This window comes from Tripterygium wilfordii, chromosome 14 (genome assembly GCF_013401445.1).
Source record: "Tripterygium wilfordii isolate XIE 37 chromosome 14, ASM1340144v1, whole genome shotgun sequence".
NCBI classification, from domain to species: domain Eukaryota; kingdom Viridiplantae; phylum Streptophyta; class Magnoliopsida; order Celastrales; family Celastraceae; genus Tripterygium; species Tripterygium wilfordii.
This window is the reverse complement of record NC_052245.1, coordinates 1,552,700-1,571,138: the sequence shown is the minus strand read 5'-3', so window position 1 is coordinate 1,571,138 and position 18,439 is coordinate 1,552,700. Positions and strand designations below refer to the sequence as shown.

The 18,439-nt window shown below is 37.8% G+C and overlaps 3 protein-coding genes and 2 pseudogenes across 4 annotated transcripts; 4 read left to right on the top strand and 1 right to left on the bottom strand.

Moving 5' to 3' along the window:
• The first annotated feature begins 459 nt into the window (after positions 1-459).
• On the top strand, positions 460-3,300 carry LOC120015776 (triacylglycerol lipase OBL1-like). The gene is made up of 5 exons (XM_038868327.1): positions 460-812; positions 1,158-1,354; positions 1,477-1,510; positions 1,815-2,431; positions 2,883-3,300. Exons 1-5 carry the CDS (start codon positions 512-514, stop codon positions 3,150-3,152), a joined length of 1,419 nt encoding a protein of 472 aa, XP_038724255.1. The 5' UTR covers positions 460-511; the 3' UTR covers positions 3,153-3,300.
• Positions 3,301-3,404: 104 nt separating this feature from the next.
• On the top strand, positions 3,405-5,339 carry LOC120015121 (annotated as a pseudogene).
• Positions 5,340-6,938: 1,599 nt separating this feature from the next.
• On the top strand, positions 6,939-9,359 carry LOC120015643 (triacylglycerol lipase OBL1-like). The gene is made up of 5 exons (XM_038868151.1): positions 6,939-7,221; positions 7,308-7,501; positions 7,639-7,672; positions 7,780-8,411; positions 8,853-9,359. Exons 1-5 carry the CDS (start codon positions 6,951-6,953, stop codon positions 9,147-9,149), a joined length of 1,428 nt encoding a protein of 475 aa, XP_038724079.1. The 5' UTR covers positions 6,939-6,950; the 3' UTR covers positions 9,150-9,359.
• Positions 9,360-9,890: 531 nt separating this feature from the next.
• LOC120014434 (heterogeneous nuclear ribonucleoprotein 1) lies at positions 9,891-14,955 on the top strand. 2 transcript variants are annotated; one of them, XM_038866389.1, is made up of 15 exons: positions 9,919-10,050; positions 10,154-10,165; positions 10,254-10,437; positions 10,535-10,624; positions 11,405-11,470; positions 11,586-11,651; positions 11,753-11,838; positions 11,926-11,971; positions 12,074-12,128; positions 12,693-12,769; positions 13,016-13,151; positions 13,243-13,370; positions 13,448-13,552; positions 14,227-14,367; positions 14,569-14,955. In XM_038866389.1, the coding sequence occupies exons 3-15, from the start codon at positions 10,420-10,422 to the stop codon at positions 14,629-14,631; spliced, it is 1,077 nt and encodes a 358-aa protein (XP_038722317.1). In that variant the 5' UTR covers positions 9,919-10,050; positions 10,154-10,165; positions 10,254-10,419; the 3' UTR covers positions 14,632-14,955. The 2 variants fall into 2 exon arrangements, with proteins under 2 accessions (XP_038722316.1, XP_038722317.1); XM_038866388.1 differs by lacking the exon at positions 10,154-10,165 and having other exon boundaries at positions 9,891-10,050.
• A 416-nt stretch (positions 14,956-15,371) lies between these two features.
• LOC120015120 lies at positions 15,372-17,414 on the bottom strand (annotated as a pseudogene).
• Between the last annotated feature and the right edge of the window lie 1,025 nt (positions 17,415-18,439).

Below are 18,439 nucleotides of genomic sequence, written 5' to 3'. Positions count from 1 at the left end.
GCTGGCCCAGCCCGTCCATCTCTGTTTGTGGACTGGGCCAGGCCAGCCCGCAAAACCCAAATCTCCTGTGTGGCACGCTTGGGACCCAAAGGCCGGAATATTTATGCTGGGAACCACGTGAAAAACGAAACCTGCTTTCTCCCGACCAATTCAGAACAATTCACGTTTGAAAAAGTAAGCTTGAAGTTGCTTTTATCTTTGCTTAATTTAATTCCAAAGATTTTTTTTTTCAAAATTTTTAAAAATGAACCATATGTTTATACCAAGCTGGCAAGCTCCACTTTAGTACATGGCCCACCTACGCAAGGAACATTGGAATAAAACTATTGTGGTTGATAATCCACCTTACCCTCTTGTCAGATGGAAAAAGTTTGAAGAAGATGTGCACTCTTTATATTCTTTCTTGGTTTAAATTAAGTGGGGAGCTGGAGTCTGGAGAGAATTATACTCCCACAAACCCAGAAACTCCATTGTTTAGTACTACTCTTTGATTAATTAGCAATTATCGTCCATGGATTGCAATAAAGATTTTGCTCATAGCTACATGCTCTTGAAGCCTGAAGAGGTAAATCTATTCGATCTCTTTAAAATCTTGTTCTCCACTGACATCGAGAACAGAAAATTTGTGGATAGCAAAGCAAAGGACGAGACTTTTGAGCGTCGATGGCTCATGTTCATCTCCATTGTGGTTCAGAAGCTTCTGCAATTTGGGTCCAAGCCATTGTCATGGGTTGGTTCATGGTTCGAAATGTGCCTTAACCTTGTTTCAAGCAATCGCAATATTGGTGTGCTCTTCTTGAATGTCTTCCAAGGTAAATCCTTCGAACACTTTTTTTTTTTAGTAATCGAGAAAGTCTCTCGAACACACAAGTCTCATAAAACTTACTTGAATTAACTAAATATTAGTGAGGGACTTTATATATATATATATATTGGTGTGCTCTTCTTGAATGTCTTCCGAGGTAAGTCCTTCAAACACTTTTTTTTTGGTAATTGAGAAAGTCTCTCGAACACACAAGTCTCATAAAACTTACTTTAATTAACTAAACTACACGAAAATTAGCGAGGGACTTTATATATATATATCATCTGTTCATGGGCGAGTATTTAATATTTTCATAATTTGGTCACATATATGTATTGTTTACATATTTTAGGGAGTGTAGTGGTGCCCAGCAAAACCTCTGCGGCATTCATTTCGTTTATTGGAAATTTCGACAAGAGAGTTGAATTGGACAGTAGCATCAAACATGGAGATGGCAGCAGATATTTTGCAGCACTATCCATGATGGCTTCTAAAGCATCTTATGAGAACATTGCCTATATTAAAACTATAGTCCAGGATCATTGGAAGGTAAAATACTCATATACGTACATTTATCACTTGATATACCATGTATCACAGTTTTTAACTAAATTCTCTGAAAACTGTTATTCTCATAGTAAACTGATAATTTATTTTCATCAATTTTCCAGATGGAGTTCTTGGGTTCTTATGACTTCTGGAATGGTAAGCTTACTTCATATAAAGAGTATATATACTGTTGGCAAAAAATAATAATTTCTGTTTGAATTGGAAATTTTACCTATTTTTCCATAATTTCTTCGAGATAATGATGGTTCCAGGGCTTTGTAGTTTCCCATAGTCTGGAATTCGTATCCAACAACTTGGGAGATCTGTCACAGTACCATGTTAGATTTTGGTTACACCCACATCACTATGTTAGATTATTTGTACACCGTTAGATCGGAATTTATTGTAGAGTTCTTCCATCCGATAGTAATTGTTGTTATACTCAATTAATAATGTGCAGATTATCAAGAAAAAGCAACAACACAAGCTTTCCTTCTTCGAGACAAAACAAATGAGCAGGACACAATTGTTGTGGCATTTAGAGGAACAGAACCATTCGATGCCGATGCATGGTGTTCCGACTTCGACATTTCCTGGTACGAAATCCCCGGAGTTGGAAATATTCATGGAGGTTTCATGAAATCTCTAGGCCTACAAAAATCTGTCGGCTGGCCTAAAGAAACCAGCGAAGAAGACGATAAACGCCCCGCGCCCTTAGCTTACTATGCCATTAGAGAGATATTAAGAGAAATAATGGTGAATAATGAGACAAAGTTCATCTTGACAGGCCACAGCCAAGGAGGGTCGCTGGCAATTTTGTTTCCAGCAGTGTTGGCGTTGCATGAGGAGAAATTGTTGTTGGAGAGATTGGAAGGAGTTTACACGTTCGGACAGCCAAGAGTAGGAGATGAGAGATTCGGACAGTATATGGAGAAGATGTTGAGAGATCGTGGCATCAAATATTTCAGATTTGTTTATGGTAATGATGTTGTTCCTCGTCTGCCTTATGATGATAAAGCACTTATGTTCAAGCACTTTGGGACCTGTGTTTACTATGACCGTCACTATGAAGGGAAGGTAATGATATGGTCAATTTTATTAACAAAATTAGGGTTGTTCACGTTCGGTTATCGGTCAGTTTTTTTGTCGATTATATTGGTTGGTTATTTAAAGAAATAAGTAAGTTTTTTTGAGAAAATAACTAACCGATCGGTTCAGTACTTATCAATCGGTTTGGTTATGATCAGTAATTTTTGATAGCCAAACAAAAATGTTAAGGATCTTAGCATTTTCTCACATGTTTTTCAAATGTTGAGATGGACACACATGATCCCACGTGAAATTGTATGCCCCACATACCCCACTTAATCCATATGAAATCGTGTGCATTTATTTCCGTATTTGGGATAGTTAGGACAAAAAACACTGGGATTCGTAAAACATTAGTACAGTAATGAATATACTTTTTAGTGTTGATCCAATAATTAAGCTGACATTGAGATAATTATATATTAATGTGATGATACAGATTGTTGGAGAAGAGCCAAACAAGAATTACTTCTCTCCACTAAGGGCAATACCCATGATGATAAACGCTTTCTTTGAGTTGATAAGGAGCTTCACTATTTCGTACACAAAGGGACACGATTACAAAGAAGGATGGCTTCTCTGGACATTTCGGGTAATCGGATTGGTCGTCCCGGGTTTGCCCGCCCATTCAACCCAAGATTACGTAAATGCCACTCGTTTGGGATCTCCAGAGCTACTTGTATCCACTTATACAAACATTACCCAGTAATGGTTATGGCTTATGTGTGCGTGTGTGTGTGTATATATATATCTTTGTGCATATCATGCAAATTAACTTCTTCTCCATCCCCTATCTGTTTGATCAGCAGAGTTGTGATGATGTAAAGTACTTTAGATATAATATCGTGGAACTCTGGATTTGCTTCTATGCCATTATCCTCATGATCTAAGTGTCTCTTCTTTATCACTGTCCTACACAAGAAAGGAAGCAACAATTTTTGTATCTCTGACGGGAACATCAATGACGGTATTCTCTCTTATGCAAATATAAAGCACGTGTATATAAAACTTTTGTTTTTCTTTTCTATATGTTTAGCATCTCTCAAATGTACATGAAAACATGTACTTATAGGGTTGTTCTATTGTTCACAATATTTTGACAAAAGACACGTTTGTTGGAAGAAAAAAAAAACTGTCAAAAGGTGTGTTTGTTGGCAAAGTCGCTCATGCGAACTTGCTTTCTGAAAAAAATAAAAATAATTTTCAAACATCTTTTCTCGCTCAAGTGACTATTGGAGTCATTCGACCATCAACTTGAAAAGTTTTTGTTTTAGCCCAAGCAATTTCTCGGAATTCTTGGCCACCTCTACCTTCTAAAACAACAACCTTTGCACCACACCCTCCTCAAACTCTCTCAAAACTACGGCCCAATCTTCTCATTACGTTTCGGTTCACGCTGCGTGGTTGTCTTGACATCGATCCCTCTCTTCCAGGAATGCTTCACTAAGAACGACATCGTCTAATTCGCCAACCGACCTAAACATACCTTAAACAAGTATGTTAGCTACAACAGCACAACCGTCACACAGTCCTCTTATGGAGACCACTGGCGCAACTTGCGCCGAATCTACGCTATTGAAATGTTCTCCAATCAACGACTCAACACCTTCTTAAGCATCCGACAGGATGAGGTCACACGATTATTGTTCAGCCTGTTGTCAAGCGGTTCACACCATGATTTCGCCAAGGTAGAGCTGAAATCATTGTTTTTCCATCTGAATTTTAATATTATTATGAGAATGGTTGTGGGGAAGAGATATTACGGTGAGAATGAGAATGAAGGGGAAGCGAAGAAGTTTAGGGCGATAATGTTCGACATTGCGAACAATGCTGGACCGACGTATCCAGGAGATTTCTTGCCCATTTGGAAGTGGACTGATTTTGGGAGTTATGAGAGGAAAGTGAAGAGAATTGGTCAAAGGTCGGATGCTTTTCTACAAGGATTACTCGACGAGCATAGAAGTCAAAGAGGAGGTCCGGAGAGTGAGAATTGCATGCTTGCTCGTCTACTTTCTTTGCAAAAATCGCAGCCAAAGGAGTACACAGACGACGTTATCAAAGGAATCATAATGGTTAGTAAATAAATTATTGAATTCTTTCTTTTGCAAACTTTATGCATGGTTTCTTCTTCTCATGACATTAAACCTAAGTATTGAAAGCCACCGTCAAATTGTCATGATGGCTAACATGCAATTAGTTATTAATCCTTGATCGTACTACCTACCATCCATTCAAAGCTACATTTTCACTGGATGTTGGCATGTGTGTCGTGCAGATTATGATGCTGGCTGGAACTGATACGTCAGCAATTATGTTAGAATGGATTTTCTCCAATTTGGTTAACAAACCCGAGATTTTAGCAAAAGCTCGAGCAGAATTAGACTCTCAAGTGGGTGAAGAGAACTTGGTGGATGAGGCACAAGTCTCAAACTTACGCTACACTCAAGCAATCATATGGGAGACACTCCGGCTATATCCCGCGGCGCCACTTATGGTCCCGCATGTGTCATCAGATGACTGCACCCTTGGAGGATTTTTTGTGCCTCGTGACACAATGGTGTTGGTCAACGCATGGGCTATACAAAGGGACCCTCAACTTTGGGAAGATCCAACAAGTTTCAAGCCTGAAAGATTTATGAGGGGGGGCAATGAGAGTGCTAAAATCATAGCATTTGGGATAGGAAGGAGGGCTTGTCCTGGATCAGGCTTGTCCCGTCGCATTACTGGATTGTGTGTAGCGGCGCTGATTCAATGCTTTGAATGGAAAAGGGTGGATGAAAAATTAGTTGATATGGATGAAGGAACGGGAGGTGTCGTCGTGCCCAAGTTTGACCCATTGGAGACCATGTGTAAAGCCCGGCCCATCATGAATAAGCTTTTCCCCGAGGCTTTCTAGAGTGGTTACTTGAGGAGGCCATGTGTAAAAGCCCAGCCCATCACGAATAAACCTTTTACCTTTCCCTTTCCCATCAATGTTTAGAACAAGTAAAATGTGTCAATGGTGTCTGCGTGATTTTGTCCTTCTGCTCCTTGCATGTGTGATGTCATCCATTGTCGTTTCTTGTGTATGTGCTTTATTTATGTTGGGGTTCCTGGCTTTGAATAAAGCAAACTCCTATTAGTTGCTTTTGTATTCAAGATCATTTCTTGTCTCAAAAATAAAAAATAGAAAATCGTTAACAAGCCTTTTCGAGCAGTCAACAATCCTAGCTGGAAGTTTACTCCAACAAAAATCATTAATTACAGTAAAAGCACAACCCAATGACATAAAGGACTTCAAAAACTAAAAAATTTCACAAAATCCAACTCATTGTTGGGTCAATGGATTACAAGCATAACGGGTTACACCCAAATTACCAACAAGCAAAAATCTGTCCGAATGAGTAAAGTGGAACAAATTCAAATTTTGGATATTTAATTTGAAACCTTTGAAAAATGGATGATCGTGTTGAACTGGATCATATTATTTAGTGACCAAAATGAAGACATGTCATATATTACCACCCACATCAACATTTGTTACTGAAATTTTGGACTAAGGACAAATGGAAACCATTTTTATAAGTGCAAAGTTTATTTAACCCAAAATAAAATTGAAGGGCTTAATCGATCATTTTCTTTTTTGAGAAGTAATGGATCCTTTTTTGAGAAGTACAAGGAGTATATCATTGCTTACCCTTTTTTCAAAGAAATAATTTTGAAAAAGTGTCTTTAAGTAAAATAATGGGCCGAAAGCCCGAAACTACATTGGGCCATTGCAATATCTAGCTATAGTGTCCTATGTGTAATGGTTCTCTCTCCTACCTGGAACCCCAAAAACGTGTAACTCGAAAAGTACTTCACCCTCTTTGTCCCACTCGCACTCTTGGGATCCTATTCGGCTGACTTATGCCTCAAAGTAATCTGATATTTTACTTTAAAGTCATCGCCACGTGGCATACCTTTTGTACACGCCTTTATTTATTTATTTAAATTATACACTTTTTACACTAATTTTGAAAATAAATTAAATTGCGATAATAAGTAGTAATATCTTTGGTCAATTAGAGAGAGTCAAGTTTTTTTATCATGTTTTTTTTTTTTGAAACGGAGAAGAAGGATTCAGATCCTGGTCATCAGATTGATACACACAATCATTACAATTTCAATTAATGGTTGGGTGTAATTTTTTGATCATGTGAAGAATGAAAATTTTATATGTAATATATAGTATAGTATATTTCTCTATTCATTGCCACGTCAAAACCCAATGAAGATGATAAGCTTTTGACATGATGAATTTAGGAATAGTAATAAAGCAACGCTATAGCTTTTAAATATTCCAAAAGAAGAAAAAAAAAGGGAATTAGATTCACAATGGGATAGATTTAGTGATATACGCGACTTAGCTAGCATCTCTATATGTCATGAATGTCTGTCTATGTATGTGTATATATATATACACAAAAAATTAACAAGAAGATTGGAATGACACGTAACCATGGCGCCAAATTTCTCTGGAAATTTTATGGTATTAAGACCAGAAGAAGTGAGTGTGGTTGATCTGATTCGCTTCTTGTGGAACCAAAACTTGAAGAGATTAGCTTTTCTAGAGTACCCTACAGGGAAGGAAGAAAATGTGCGTCGGACATGGATTATCTTCATCTCTCTTTTGGGCCAAAAAATACTGCAATCTACGACTAAACCGATGTCGTTTTTCGGGTCTGTTTTTGAGATGTGGCTCAACCTTGTCTCATCTAATCGCAATATTGCAGTCCTCTTGCTTAATTTCTTCCGAGGTTAGTCCATTTGAATTGAAATATATATTATTATGCAACTTAATTATATGATTAATTAATTTCCAAAATATTTGTTAAATATATAGGTAAGGTGGTGAAGCCTACAAGATCATCGGCGACTTTCATGTCAGCTTTTGGTTTTTTGGACAAGAGAGTAAATTTAGACCACAATATTAAACCTGGAGATAGTAGATACCATGGAGCACTGGCAATGATGGCTTCTAAGATATCGTACGAGAATAAAGCTTTTGTTGAATCCACTGTTAAAGATTGCTGGAAGGTATGTAATCCCTGCATGAAAAAACTTAATTAAATTTGTTCCACTATATACTTTTATTTATATATATCACAGTGATTATATATATATATATTCAAGGTCCGATAATTCTAACTAAGTTTTTATATGATTTTATTCAGATGGAATTACTCGAGTACAAGGATTATTGGAATGGTACGTCAAACAAACAAATTTGAAACCAATATTTACATCATTAATTATTAGAATTAATGGTGAATATTTATTAATATTCAACATTCATCTAATTATAATATTCTCAGATTTTCAAAGGAAGCATACAACGCAGGCTTTCATGCTTCATGACAAATCCACAGACCCTGATATGATTGTGGTGGCATTTAGAGGAACCGAAATTTTCGATGCAGACGCATGGTGTACCGACATTGATATCTCCTGGTACGAGCTTCCTGGGATAGGGAAAATCCATGGAGGTTTCATGAAAGCATTAGGGTTAGTGATGTACCAAGGTTGGCCACTGGAAGTAGTTGATCATGAGCAACACAGCAATGGTGGGGATCGCCCACTGGCATATTACTCTATAAGGCAAAAGCTGAGAGAGATGTTGAAGGTGAAGAATAATAGGACAAGATTTATATTGACAGGTCACAGCCTGGGTGGTGCACTTGCTGTTCTGTTTCCTGCCATTCTTGCATTGCATGAGGAGACATGGCTGTTAGAGAGACTGGAGGGAGTGTTCACATTTGGACAGCCTAGAGTTGGTGATGAGGAGTTTAGGGTTTTCATGAAGAGGCAGTTGGACAAATATGGTTTTAGGTATTTGAGGTTTGTTTATTGTAATGATGTGATCCCAAGGTCGCCTACCGATGATTCGACTTTTTTGTTCAAGCACTTTGGGACCTGCCTCTACTACAATAGCTGTTACAAAGGAAAGGTAATTGGTTAATATTATATATAATTCACCAACAGTCTTTCGCATCCCCTTCTTTTTTGTCCAATCTATCCTAAATGCTGAGATGAATGTACACGATTTCATATAAATCATGTGGGGCTCACGATTTCACATGGATAATGTGTGTTCATCTAAGCATTTGAGATAAAAAAACATTGGGATCCTTAGTATTTTAAATAATTCACCTCTCTATTTATTATCTCTTAAATTCTCTATAGTAGTTCTGCCGTAAACCAATCAAGTGGTTTATAAGCACCGTTCATACCCTCTCACATTAACCACGCATTTTCTGAGCTTAAGTATTATTGACGGTGACTTATGAAGAACAAAGTCTTACTAGTGAACCGGTAGACCTAAAGAGGATAATATTGTTGGTGAGTTTGGGCTGAAATTTCTAACATCTTCTTCTGATGATTTATGCAGATAGTTGAAGAGGAACCGCACAAGAATTACGTCTCTCTTTTGGCAACCATACCAAGAATGATAAACGCGCTTTGGGAGCTGATTAGAAGCTTTATTATTCGGTACAGAAAGGGGCCGGAGTATGCAGAAGGATGGTTGCTCATACTTGTTAGATTGGTTGGAGTTGCACTACCTGGTTTATCAGCTCATAATCCCCAAGATTATGTCAATCTAACCCGATTAGGATCTCCAGAAATATATACTCAGCTCAAAGAAAATCGAGACTCGGGGGAGATTCAGATAGAGCATGTAAACTAACTAATTATATTTCCATATATATAATTGTGTAACCGGTGCGATCAGCTGCAAGGAGAAGCCATGCATGGTTGCCAATTATTTTAAAGAAAAAGAAGAATGAGATCGAGCAGTACTGATTCTAGTAGCTAGTCCATTAAATTGAAATTTTTTTTTGTTACATTTGATACACTTTTTTGAGGGGCATTTCTGTTCATGTGTAAGTAAGATCAACATCAAATGATATACCTCTTTGGATATACTATTGCATTAATTTTTTCAGGAAGCAAACTCTTCATGCCCATTATGGCCGGAGAAATCCTTTATGAAGTCGATACGTTAGTTACATTTATACACGAAAAATCAGGATATGATGATATAACATATGGTCTGTAAAAAATGGAATAAGTGTTACAAAGTGCGCTCGGTTCTATTGATTCAATATCGATGAACCTATAAAAAAGAGTTGAAGCTGCCTGTATCTCTTTCTCTCTCAAATTCTCAATCTCTCCTCCTCTCTTCTTTTCTTTTTTGTTTGTAAAAAAAAGAGAAGGTTTTGGTCTAATTAGTTACAGCCCATCTATGATCTAACATTGTTGGGCCTTAATGGCTCCGGCCTGCTATATCCTCTTCGACACCCAACTCATTCCTCGGACCGCGCAATCTGATGAGGGAGCCACCATGGTCCATGGGCCGCCATTGAGTTATAAACTTACCATGCTTGATTGGCAAGTGGCGAGGAGTCCTCTAACGAGCTTTTCTTTTTTAAAGCCGAGAGCCCAACTTTATATACAACGAGAACGAGGCGCAAGTGTGGTGGTTCCCAAACACAAGAAGGTGGTCCAGAGCGCGAGCGAGCGAGAGAGAAAGGTGAGAGATAGGAAGATCGGCAATTTAGGGTTTTGAAAATCCCTGTGATTCAGAGGTCAGTGAGCGTGTAAATACCCCAAATTTTGTTTACTGTTCCTAGTAATTTCGCTAATTTTATTTGTGTGGCAAAAAATTGAATACAATTGCTTTGAGTTCAGTGGAGGAAAACGGTGAGTTTGATTTGGTATTCGATGACGATAATGGGGACGATGATGATGATGTTTGTGTGTGAGAAAGAGGTGTGCTTGTTATGTGCAGGGAGCAAAGAGGAGTGTGAGAGAGATTTAAGAGAGAGTGTCGTGGTGAGTTCGCGAGAGCTGAGGGGTCTAACGTCAAAAGCGGAGAGCAATATTTGTTTTTTGAGTGTTAGACTTTCACTCTGCGTCTTTCGGTGACTTCTGTAGCTCGAAATATACGAATCCCTATGGAGCGAAAGCTTGTGGTTAGTTTGCGCCTTTCTGGATCGGATTCTTGTTCTTCGTTTTCTGATAGAATTTTTCCCGTGCTCGGATTTTGATGTACTTTAATGGAATTTATAGGTTCTGGGTATTCCATGGGATGTTGATACCGACAGCTTGAGGGAATATATGAGCAAATTCGGGGACTTGGAGGATTGCATTGTAATGAAGGTGAGATTTTTTACATTTTTGTGGGCTTCATAATTAATGTCTTGCCGCAAAGGTGAAATTCAAAGAACTATTTATCCCACTTCCTCCCACGCCAACACATACGAGCAGGCACGAGCACACACAGAAAACAGTTACTTGCTTTGTGCTTTTTGTGAAAAAAGATTGTGATTCTCTCCAAAAGTTTCTGTGGAACGTTATGTCTAGTAGGAGGATTGAGCCAGAGGGTTTTATGAAGGACCTGAATGGAGTTCACAAAATTTTGCAAGTGAGAACAGAGTTTTAGCCCTATGTTTCCTTTCAAATTAGCATTAAGTGGATTTATTTTTTTACAATATTGCATTTTCCCGCATTTTGTTTTAAAGATAACGTGTAACTCGAGTAAAGCAGTACATAGCAGTTGATGACTCTATTAGTTATTACTTACTACCGTCTCCTTTACCCTTGGCTCGGAGACTTTAGGTATTGGATTTAATTTTGTATGGAAATTGAAGCAAATCGGCAAACTCCGGATTTTAACTTTGAGAATGTGACATCTTTGTAAAATGGATGTTTCAACAGAATCTGTTGAAAAAATTCTCGCGGGTTATATTTTTGAGGGGGAAAATTCTCACGCACTTGCCCTTCCCAAAGCCCACCACCATAATGGCTCTGCCACTTTTTTGATTTGGGTGTCATTCCCTAAATTCCCTTTGTTTCCTTTGTATTTTTTTTTCATTTTGTTTTTATGCTATTGGATTGGTTTTATGTTGTGTTCATTAATTTTCATGTTCCATATATTAGGAGCGGTCAACAGGCCGATCTCGCGGTTTTGGTTATGTAACATTTGCGACAGTTGAAGATGCTAAGGTAGCTTCACTTCCAAACTCGTTGCACTTTAGTGTTTTTTTTTGTTGGGCAAGTTTTTAATACACCGTATGTCAATGATTGTTATGGATAACCTTACCACATTTTTTGTCTGCAGAATGCATTATCAAGCGAACACATCCTTGGAAACAGAATGCTGGAAGTAAAAATAGCTACTCCAAAGGTGGGGGCTATTAGATCAGGCAATACTTCTTTGTTAATGGTAATTTAGACATTGCATTCATACAGTGTTTCTTGTATTATTCTTTGTTTTAAACTAAAAAGGAGGAGATGAGAGCTCCTGCAAAGAAAGTGACCAGAATATTTGTAGCTAGGATTCCACCATCTGTCACAGAAGCAGTATTCCGGAGGTAAGCAATTTGATGGTCTAAAATCTTATATTTAATTTTTGAGCCATGTTGATAATTAATGTGGTCGGTTCTGAAATTGTTGTGCAGTCATTTTGAGGAGTATGGCGATATAACAGATTTATACATGCCAAAGGTTATTTCAGCCCATTCTCATGTGCATCCAAATGTATTTGGCCCTTTTTTTTGCCAAGACTAATTCAAAATAATCATGGGCAATGGTCAATATGTTTTACAGGACCAAGACTCGAAGGCACATCGTGGAATTGGGTTCATCACTTTTGCTAGTGCAGGTGATTCTATTTTGTCTGCATTGATGACTTTTGTTTAATCTTGCAATACACACATAGGCATTTGATAACTAATATTGGGCGATTACCAATTTTTGATCTGTCGTAAGTTAGATCTTGTGGCTGCTTAATACAATAACTTATGTGGAGGGGAGAGTGCATGTTAAGACAGAGGAAATGCAAGGAAAAGTTGTTATCAGTATTGTTGGTGGTCAATGTAGCATATTTTGGGGGTTCTTTCTTCCTCAAACTTCAAATTTCTGCTCCCTTTTCATATTTATCTTTGTTTTTGTTTTTTAACTTTTTTTTATAATAAAAATATCATGAACTTTGTCATCTGCCTTGCTTTTGCTTGTGTAAGCATGCCTTGTTTTTTAATTTTTGGTCAAAACCTGGTTTCATACAAGTTAATGGCACTATAGCTGGGTTTTCTTTATCATTCTGCTTGCAAAACTTGCTCCCAGTATTGAGATTCTGAATTCTGACAGTTTTTCAGCTGTTATTACTTCTTTATAAGAAAAGTGAATGTCAACTCGGAAGCGTTGAATATTTGTTCTCTATTTACAGAATCCGTCGATAATTTGATGTCTGACACTCATGAATTGGGAGGTTCAAATGTTGTCGTTGATCGGGCAACACCTAAGGCAAGTTATCATGTCATAACCTTCCCTTTTTTTTTTTTTTTTTCCCTTCGATTAGTCTAGATTATTATTTACTGGATAAAAGTCCTTTCTCTTGACTGGGTTACAATTGCATTGTGTTATTTAGGCTATAAAATATCATCTGATTCATTTTAAGTCTGTTTTGGTGCAATTTATGTTTTAACATTTCAAGTTTGTGGACGGTTAAATTGATTTCAACTATATATTTATGTAATATTATTTTTGCAGGAAGATGACTTCCGGCCTGTAAGCAGAATGCCACAGGGAGGATATGGGGCGTACAACACTTATATATCTGCAGCAACTAGGTATGCTGCACTTGGTGCTCCTACCTTATATGATCATCCAGGCTCTGTTTTTGGACGTAAGTTCTATTACCAATCTTGTACTTGTCCAATAACTGGAGCACTGTTAAACAGCCACCAATCAATCTCAATTATTTTTTTGTTGGATAGGAGAATCTGCTCGTGGAATGGGTAGTAAAAAGATCTTTGTTGGTAGGCTTCCTCCTGAAGCAACCACTGAAGACCTTCGCCAGTATTTTGGTAGATTTGGTCGTATAATAGATGTTTATGTACCCAAGGTGAGACGGCAGCTGTGTAGTGTATATATTAATCAATTTGATCAGTGTTATGAAAATCTGAATGTTTTTGTATGTAGGATCCCAGGAGAGCTGGCCACAGAGGTTTTGGATTTGTAACATTTGCAGAAGAAGGTGTAGCGGATCGTGTATCTCGAAGATCTCATGAGATTTTAGGACAGCCGGTATAAAATGAAGGCTTTTCCTCCTTTTGTTGTCTGTAGCAAAGTTAAATGTGTGTGGATCATGACCAATTGTTTTTCTAGTAAAAGAAACATAGAATATACATTTCACAAATTATTCATAAACCATTGTTGTGATGCGATTGATAATAGAACTTACATAGTTACATGAATTAAGCTTCACTAGTTATGGACATCGTTAAATGGAGTTTGGACTAATTTCAATTGGATGAGAAGAATTTGGATTAAGGATAAAATTTGTGAGCTCAGTTCAATGTCTGGTTCGTCTAATGTCTTATAGAAATGCCTGGTTCAATTTTGGTTTGCAGAATCATGAAAATGTAAGTTGTACTTTTGGAAGTTTTTAGTCATGATCAATTGGTCCAAAGTTATGATGTTTTCATTGTGACCTAAGTATCATAATGTTTAGACTACATAAATTGTTTTTTGTGATATGAGGATGAGTTTATGTACCTTGTCCATACCCCTCTTATTGCTAGTTCCCTTGTAGACCCAGTTCATGACACTCATAGCAATATCCTTCTGCGATGAGTTTCATCTTTCATCTTTTTTCCCTTGTCAATTATGACATGCTGTATGATGGATGCCAGTGGAAGAAACAACTAATGAAATTGGAATGCCCCCCAAAAAAAGATGTTCATGGATTTTTCATGCAGGTTGCACTTGATTCCGCTGCACCTCTTGGAGATGCTGGTCCCAGTGGAAATTTCATGATGAATGGTCCTGAACCTTATGGCGGTTATGGTGGTCCCATGCGCACCTATGGCAGGATGTATGGAAGCATGGAATTTGATGATGTGAGTATACTTATAAATATTAGTTGAATTTCTGGTAGTTAGAATAGTCGAGTATTTTTAGACGAAGTGAAGAAAATGGATTAATTAAAAGTGTGTGCATGGTTGTGTACTCTGAATATGAAGTATGAATGCAAACGTCCTAGGAATTTCGTATTTTGACCTTATATTTCTGGTAAGTAATGAATCGTTTGCCTTTTGCAGTGGGGTTATGGAATGCCTAGTGGAAGGCCTTCGAGGGGAGACTGGAGGTACAGGCCATACTGAGATGACAAAGACTAGTCCTTCAAAACTTCCATTGCTTCTGAAGTCTAACTGGGATACACAAGATGCAATGAAGCTTTTGAAATATATTATGTTTCTTAAAGCTAGGGTCATTTCTCTGGTCATGGATAACTTTTCAATGTCGAATTCTAAATTTACTGGATGCACAACTTTTATGTGAGAATGGTAGATATCATGGCAATTCATGCTTTTGACAGTTGTATTTGAGAATGCTGGATGAGGTTTTCTGTATTACTTATCTTTAAGACGGGCAATGTTATTTATCAAAAAAAAAAGACGGGCAATGTTATCTGCTCCTGCCTCCTGTGATCTGGTTATTGCCATGATTTCTCTCTTTCCCATGTAAATATATCGTGACGTGTTATCTTCTTGCTTCACATTTTATGATTTGTGTGAAGGTTGTTTTGTGTTGATGGCCAGTGTTTGATCAAAATGTTGTTTTGGTTATTGATTATACCCTGCGTGTATTATCCTAACACGAACCAAGAAGTTCTAAATGCATTTAATCATACTACTTTGACAACTTTAAGATTTATGAGTTTTAGGGTGAAATTTGAAACATTGGTTTGTTTAAGATTTGCTGTCTGCTTTAATCATATGAAACTCATAACCAAACATTTTGTTGATAAATGTTTAGTCTATGCTCACAATGTACGAAGAAATGATTCAGCAATATTATTCTCAATGTACAAGGCTACAAGCAACCTAGTGAAGCAAGTCTAGTCTCACGATTTTACATCTTTGCATCTCAACAGAGTAGAATGCAATAATTGGTTTACTTTGAACAGAATACATAAGCTAGCATGGAGATCTAAATGCAAAAGTTCATATTAAAGTTTCACGTGAAAACTATAAAACATAGCAGCAGGTGAAGCAACTCTTCAAGGAAGACATCTTAGCATGCTTACTCGAGAATGTAACATTGTGATATGTCTTGGAGCTTTGATTGTCCTCATGTCTGTCTGATATTGAACTTCTCATCTCCTGAGCTTTCATAAGTGCCACTCCTAGATTGTTTAAAATTTTATCCATTGATGATGATCACTTCCTCTCCAGTTTGATCTGCACAATACTTCCGTAGTCAGTTGAAGCCGACAGCGTCGATGCTGATGCTTAGTATACAAGAATGTATCATGATCAAAGAACAACAAAGTGCTTAAATTTGGTTCCACTTCAAGAATAATTCAAAATTCTTTGCTCATTGTTTTATGAATGAGATTAAATGAACAACCTCGAGTTTTCTTATTGCTGCTTCCGTTTTTGCCTGCTGCAAGTTCTCCCAGGCAGTGATTTTTGCTTCCTCTCTTTGTAATCTGCGCAAGAATCTTGATTTTCTAATTTTCATTTCCAAACTACAAGGAAAATTAAGAGTTACAGAGAACTAACTTTGACACATTTGTTGCTGTCTCCGATGTCTCCCAAGTTGAAACGCAAGCACATGGAGCATTCCGATTGAAGTCTACAACATCTGGAAATCCTTTCTTAGGTGCGTAAGGTCCACGTCTTTCTGGTGAGCTAATTATAGTAGCTTGCTTATCGACCTGCACTTCCCTGATCTCCATTCTAGCAGGATGGTCATCTGGAAGTATAGTTGGAGGAGAGGAAGACCTTACTCTGGGAGATGAGCTTGTGTTATTAGGACTCATTTGGTTTGCCATATCCCTTCTCGACACCACACGAGAGACCATGGTTTCTGCATCCTTCATGTCATCAACTTTCTCATCTGAACATTTGATTCAACAGTTTTAACTAGTACCATCTTGAAATTAACAAAAAGAGTGGTTAAAAACTTGTACATACATAGGAAATTTTGTGTCTTATCCAGCATCTAGGTGGGCTCATTCAATCTTGATATATGTATTGCATATATATGTGTTTCTATGAAACCATACATAGGAAATTTTTGTGTGACTTTACATCTTAATTTGGTGACTCTGGGCGTGTTTCTACAAAATTGCCAAATTGTGAACTCCATGAAATAGAAAACACTAGCCGGCATCATTTTCAGTGTTAAAGTATGCATCTTTGAGACTAGTTTTGGGGAATGTCTTGGAATTCCGCATAAACATAGTCTCTGCGATTTGATAATTCTGGCAGATCATATCATATATGTTGACGTCTTCCCTAATCAACAAACAGCAGCAATGGTCTTGGAAGCCAAGAAAGAAAACAGTACCTTGAGAGCTGGGCAATGAGGACTCACTGGCCAAATCTGCCCACCGTGTTGGAGCAGCCGATTGTGCAAAACTGTTGTCATTCCCCACCAATCCTCTGTAATGCAAAGGAACCCCACCGGGCACAATAACTCCAGTTGAAAATGGAGATTCTGCCACCACAAAACTCCCCACTCTATGACCATCAAGAACCTGCATTACAGGTGAAGAATTTGAGTAGTATCCGATTCCTGGAGGCACAATAGGCCCACTTTTCGACTTCTGCAGCCGCTGACTCTGAAAGTTCAAGTTCTTAGCAGCACTGTATCCTGAAACCGGACTGCATATCCACCGCTCTGCATCATCCCACTTAGAAGGCATTGTCCTTCCTGTATAAAAAGGCGTCAACGTAGCTGCGCTGATTTGCCTCCTACTGCTGCCGCCTGAATGGAGAGGCACACGTTCTGAACTCCATCCTTTGTTCCCGTCCATACTGTTGTCCTGATAATCCAAAACTCCAGGACTCAAAATTGTACCCAAATTGTATACAGAGGCAGAAGCTCTTTCACGGTGTTGGAGTGACCAAAACACCAAGTTATTGAAATCTACTACAAATTAGTGAAATGGGTGTTCGACTTCTTGGCTGATTGAGTGCTGAAAAGGTTGAGATTGGGAGTTGTCACTAGCTGTTGCTGAGAATGTTGGAAGGGAAAAGAATTTAATCATACAGCTGGTAGACCCTAGACGTTCCTGTTTGTCAGCATATATGGACAACCCTCATGGCGATGGAGGAGGCAAAAGCTGCCAAATGACGAGATCAATTCATGGAATTATCCACAACCGTCAAAAAGAAATTTCTTGCCTCCCTCTGTTTTTTCTTTCTGTAATTAACTCAACAACTCTCCCAACTTCCTCCTCTTTATAGTTGACAAGACAAATCTAGTGACTGATTCTGTGGTAACACCAGTTTGGACTCCATAACTTCATTTCATGCTTATTAGTACAAAACTCCATTTCATGTCCAGCTCCACTGCAAGTCTCGTCATAGACTGAATGGATCATTAATTAAGAGTTGGGTTTCTTTCTACTTTTTTTTTATCGGGTTATTTGATTGCCATGACTGATGACTCTTCATTGAGTTCAGATTTTTTGGACCGTTGGAAGCTCGACCTCGGGCTGGGCTCAAGCACAGAAGCACTTTATATTAACAAGTCAAGCCCAAGCATAAGCCTCCTTTTTTTTATGAAGGCCCAATGGAGAAGGGGGCTAGGGTAGATAACTAGATATTCACAACATTAGGGATTTAAGGCTTGAATCTTTCTAGTAAATAATGTTAGTAGAGGTCGAGTTGAATTTGAATTTTCTTAAGGAACTAATCTTGGGTATAGTATTAGTTGGTGCTGAAAGACTCTATATATTAGAAATTACCCCGGCAGGGGCCATAACAAATCCATTTATCAAATTTAAAAAATTATGATAAACATACTGGATGTTTTGTGACAAAAACTACACGAAAACTACAATGATTTTTACTAAGCGTTAAATTTGATAAACATATTATACAAATGTGATTAAAACTGCACGAAAACTACAATGATTTCTTAGCCCAACATTATGGTTGTTTTACATTAGATTTC

Bases quoted from the DNA above. Each gene is read 5' to 3' on its own strand.
- LOC120015643 (XM_038868151.1), top strand. From the start codon at position 6,951: ATGGTATTAAGACCAGAAGAAGTGAGTGTGGTTGATCTGATTCGCTTC. The intron at 7,222-7,307 runs GTTAGTCCATTT...TTAAATATATAG, and splicing joins CTTGCTTAATTTCTTCCGAG to GTAAGGTGGTGAAGCCTACA. The intron at 8,412-8,852 runs GTAATTGGTTAA...TGATTTATGCAG, and splicing joins ATAGCTGTTACAAAGGAAAG to ATAGTTGAAGAGGAACCGCA.
- LOC120015776 (XM_038868327.1), top strand. From the start codon at position 512: ATGGATTGCAATAAAGATTTTGCTCATAGCTACATGCTCTTGAAGCCT. The intron at 1,511-1,814 runs GTAAGCTTACTT...AATAATGTGCAG, and splicing joins TTCTTATGACTTCTGGAATG to ATTATCAAGAAAAAGCAACA. The intron at 2,432-2,882 runs GTAATGATATGG...GTGATGATACAG, and splicing joins ACCGTCACTATGAAGGGAAG to ATTGTTGGAGAAGAGCCAAA.
- LOC120014434 (XM_038866388.1), top strand. The intron at 11,839-11,925 runs GTAAGCAATTTG...ATTGTTGTGCAG, and splicing joins ACAGAAGCAGTATTCCGGAG to TCATTTTGAGGAGTATGGCG. The intron at 13,371-13,447 runs GTGAGACGGCAG...TTTTGTATGTAG, and splicing joins TAGATGTTTATGTACCCAAG to GATCCCAGGAGAGCTGGCCA.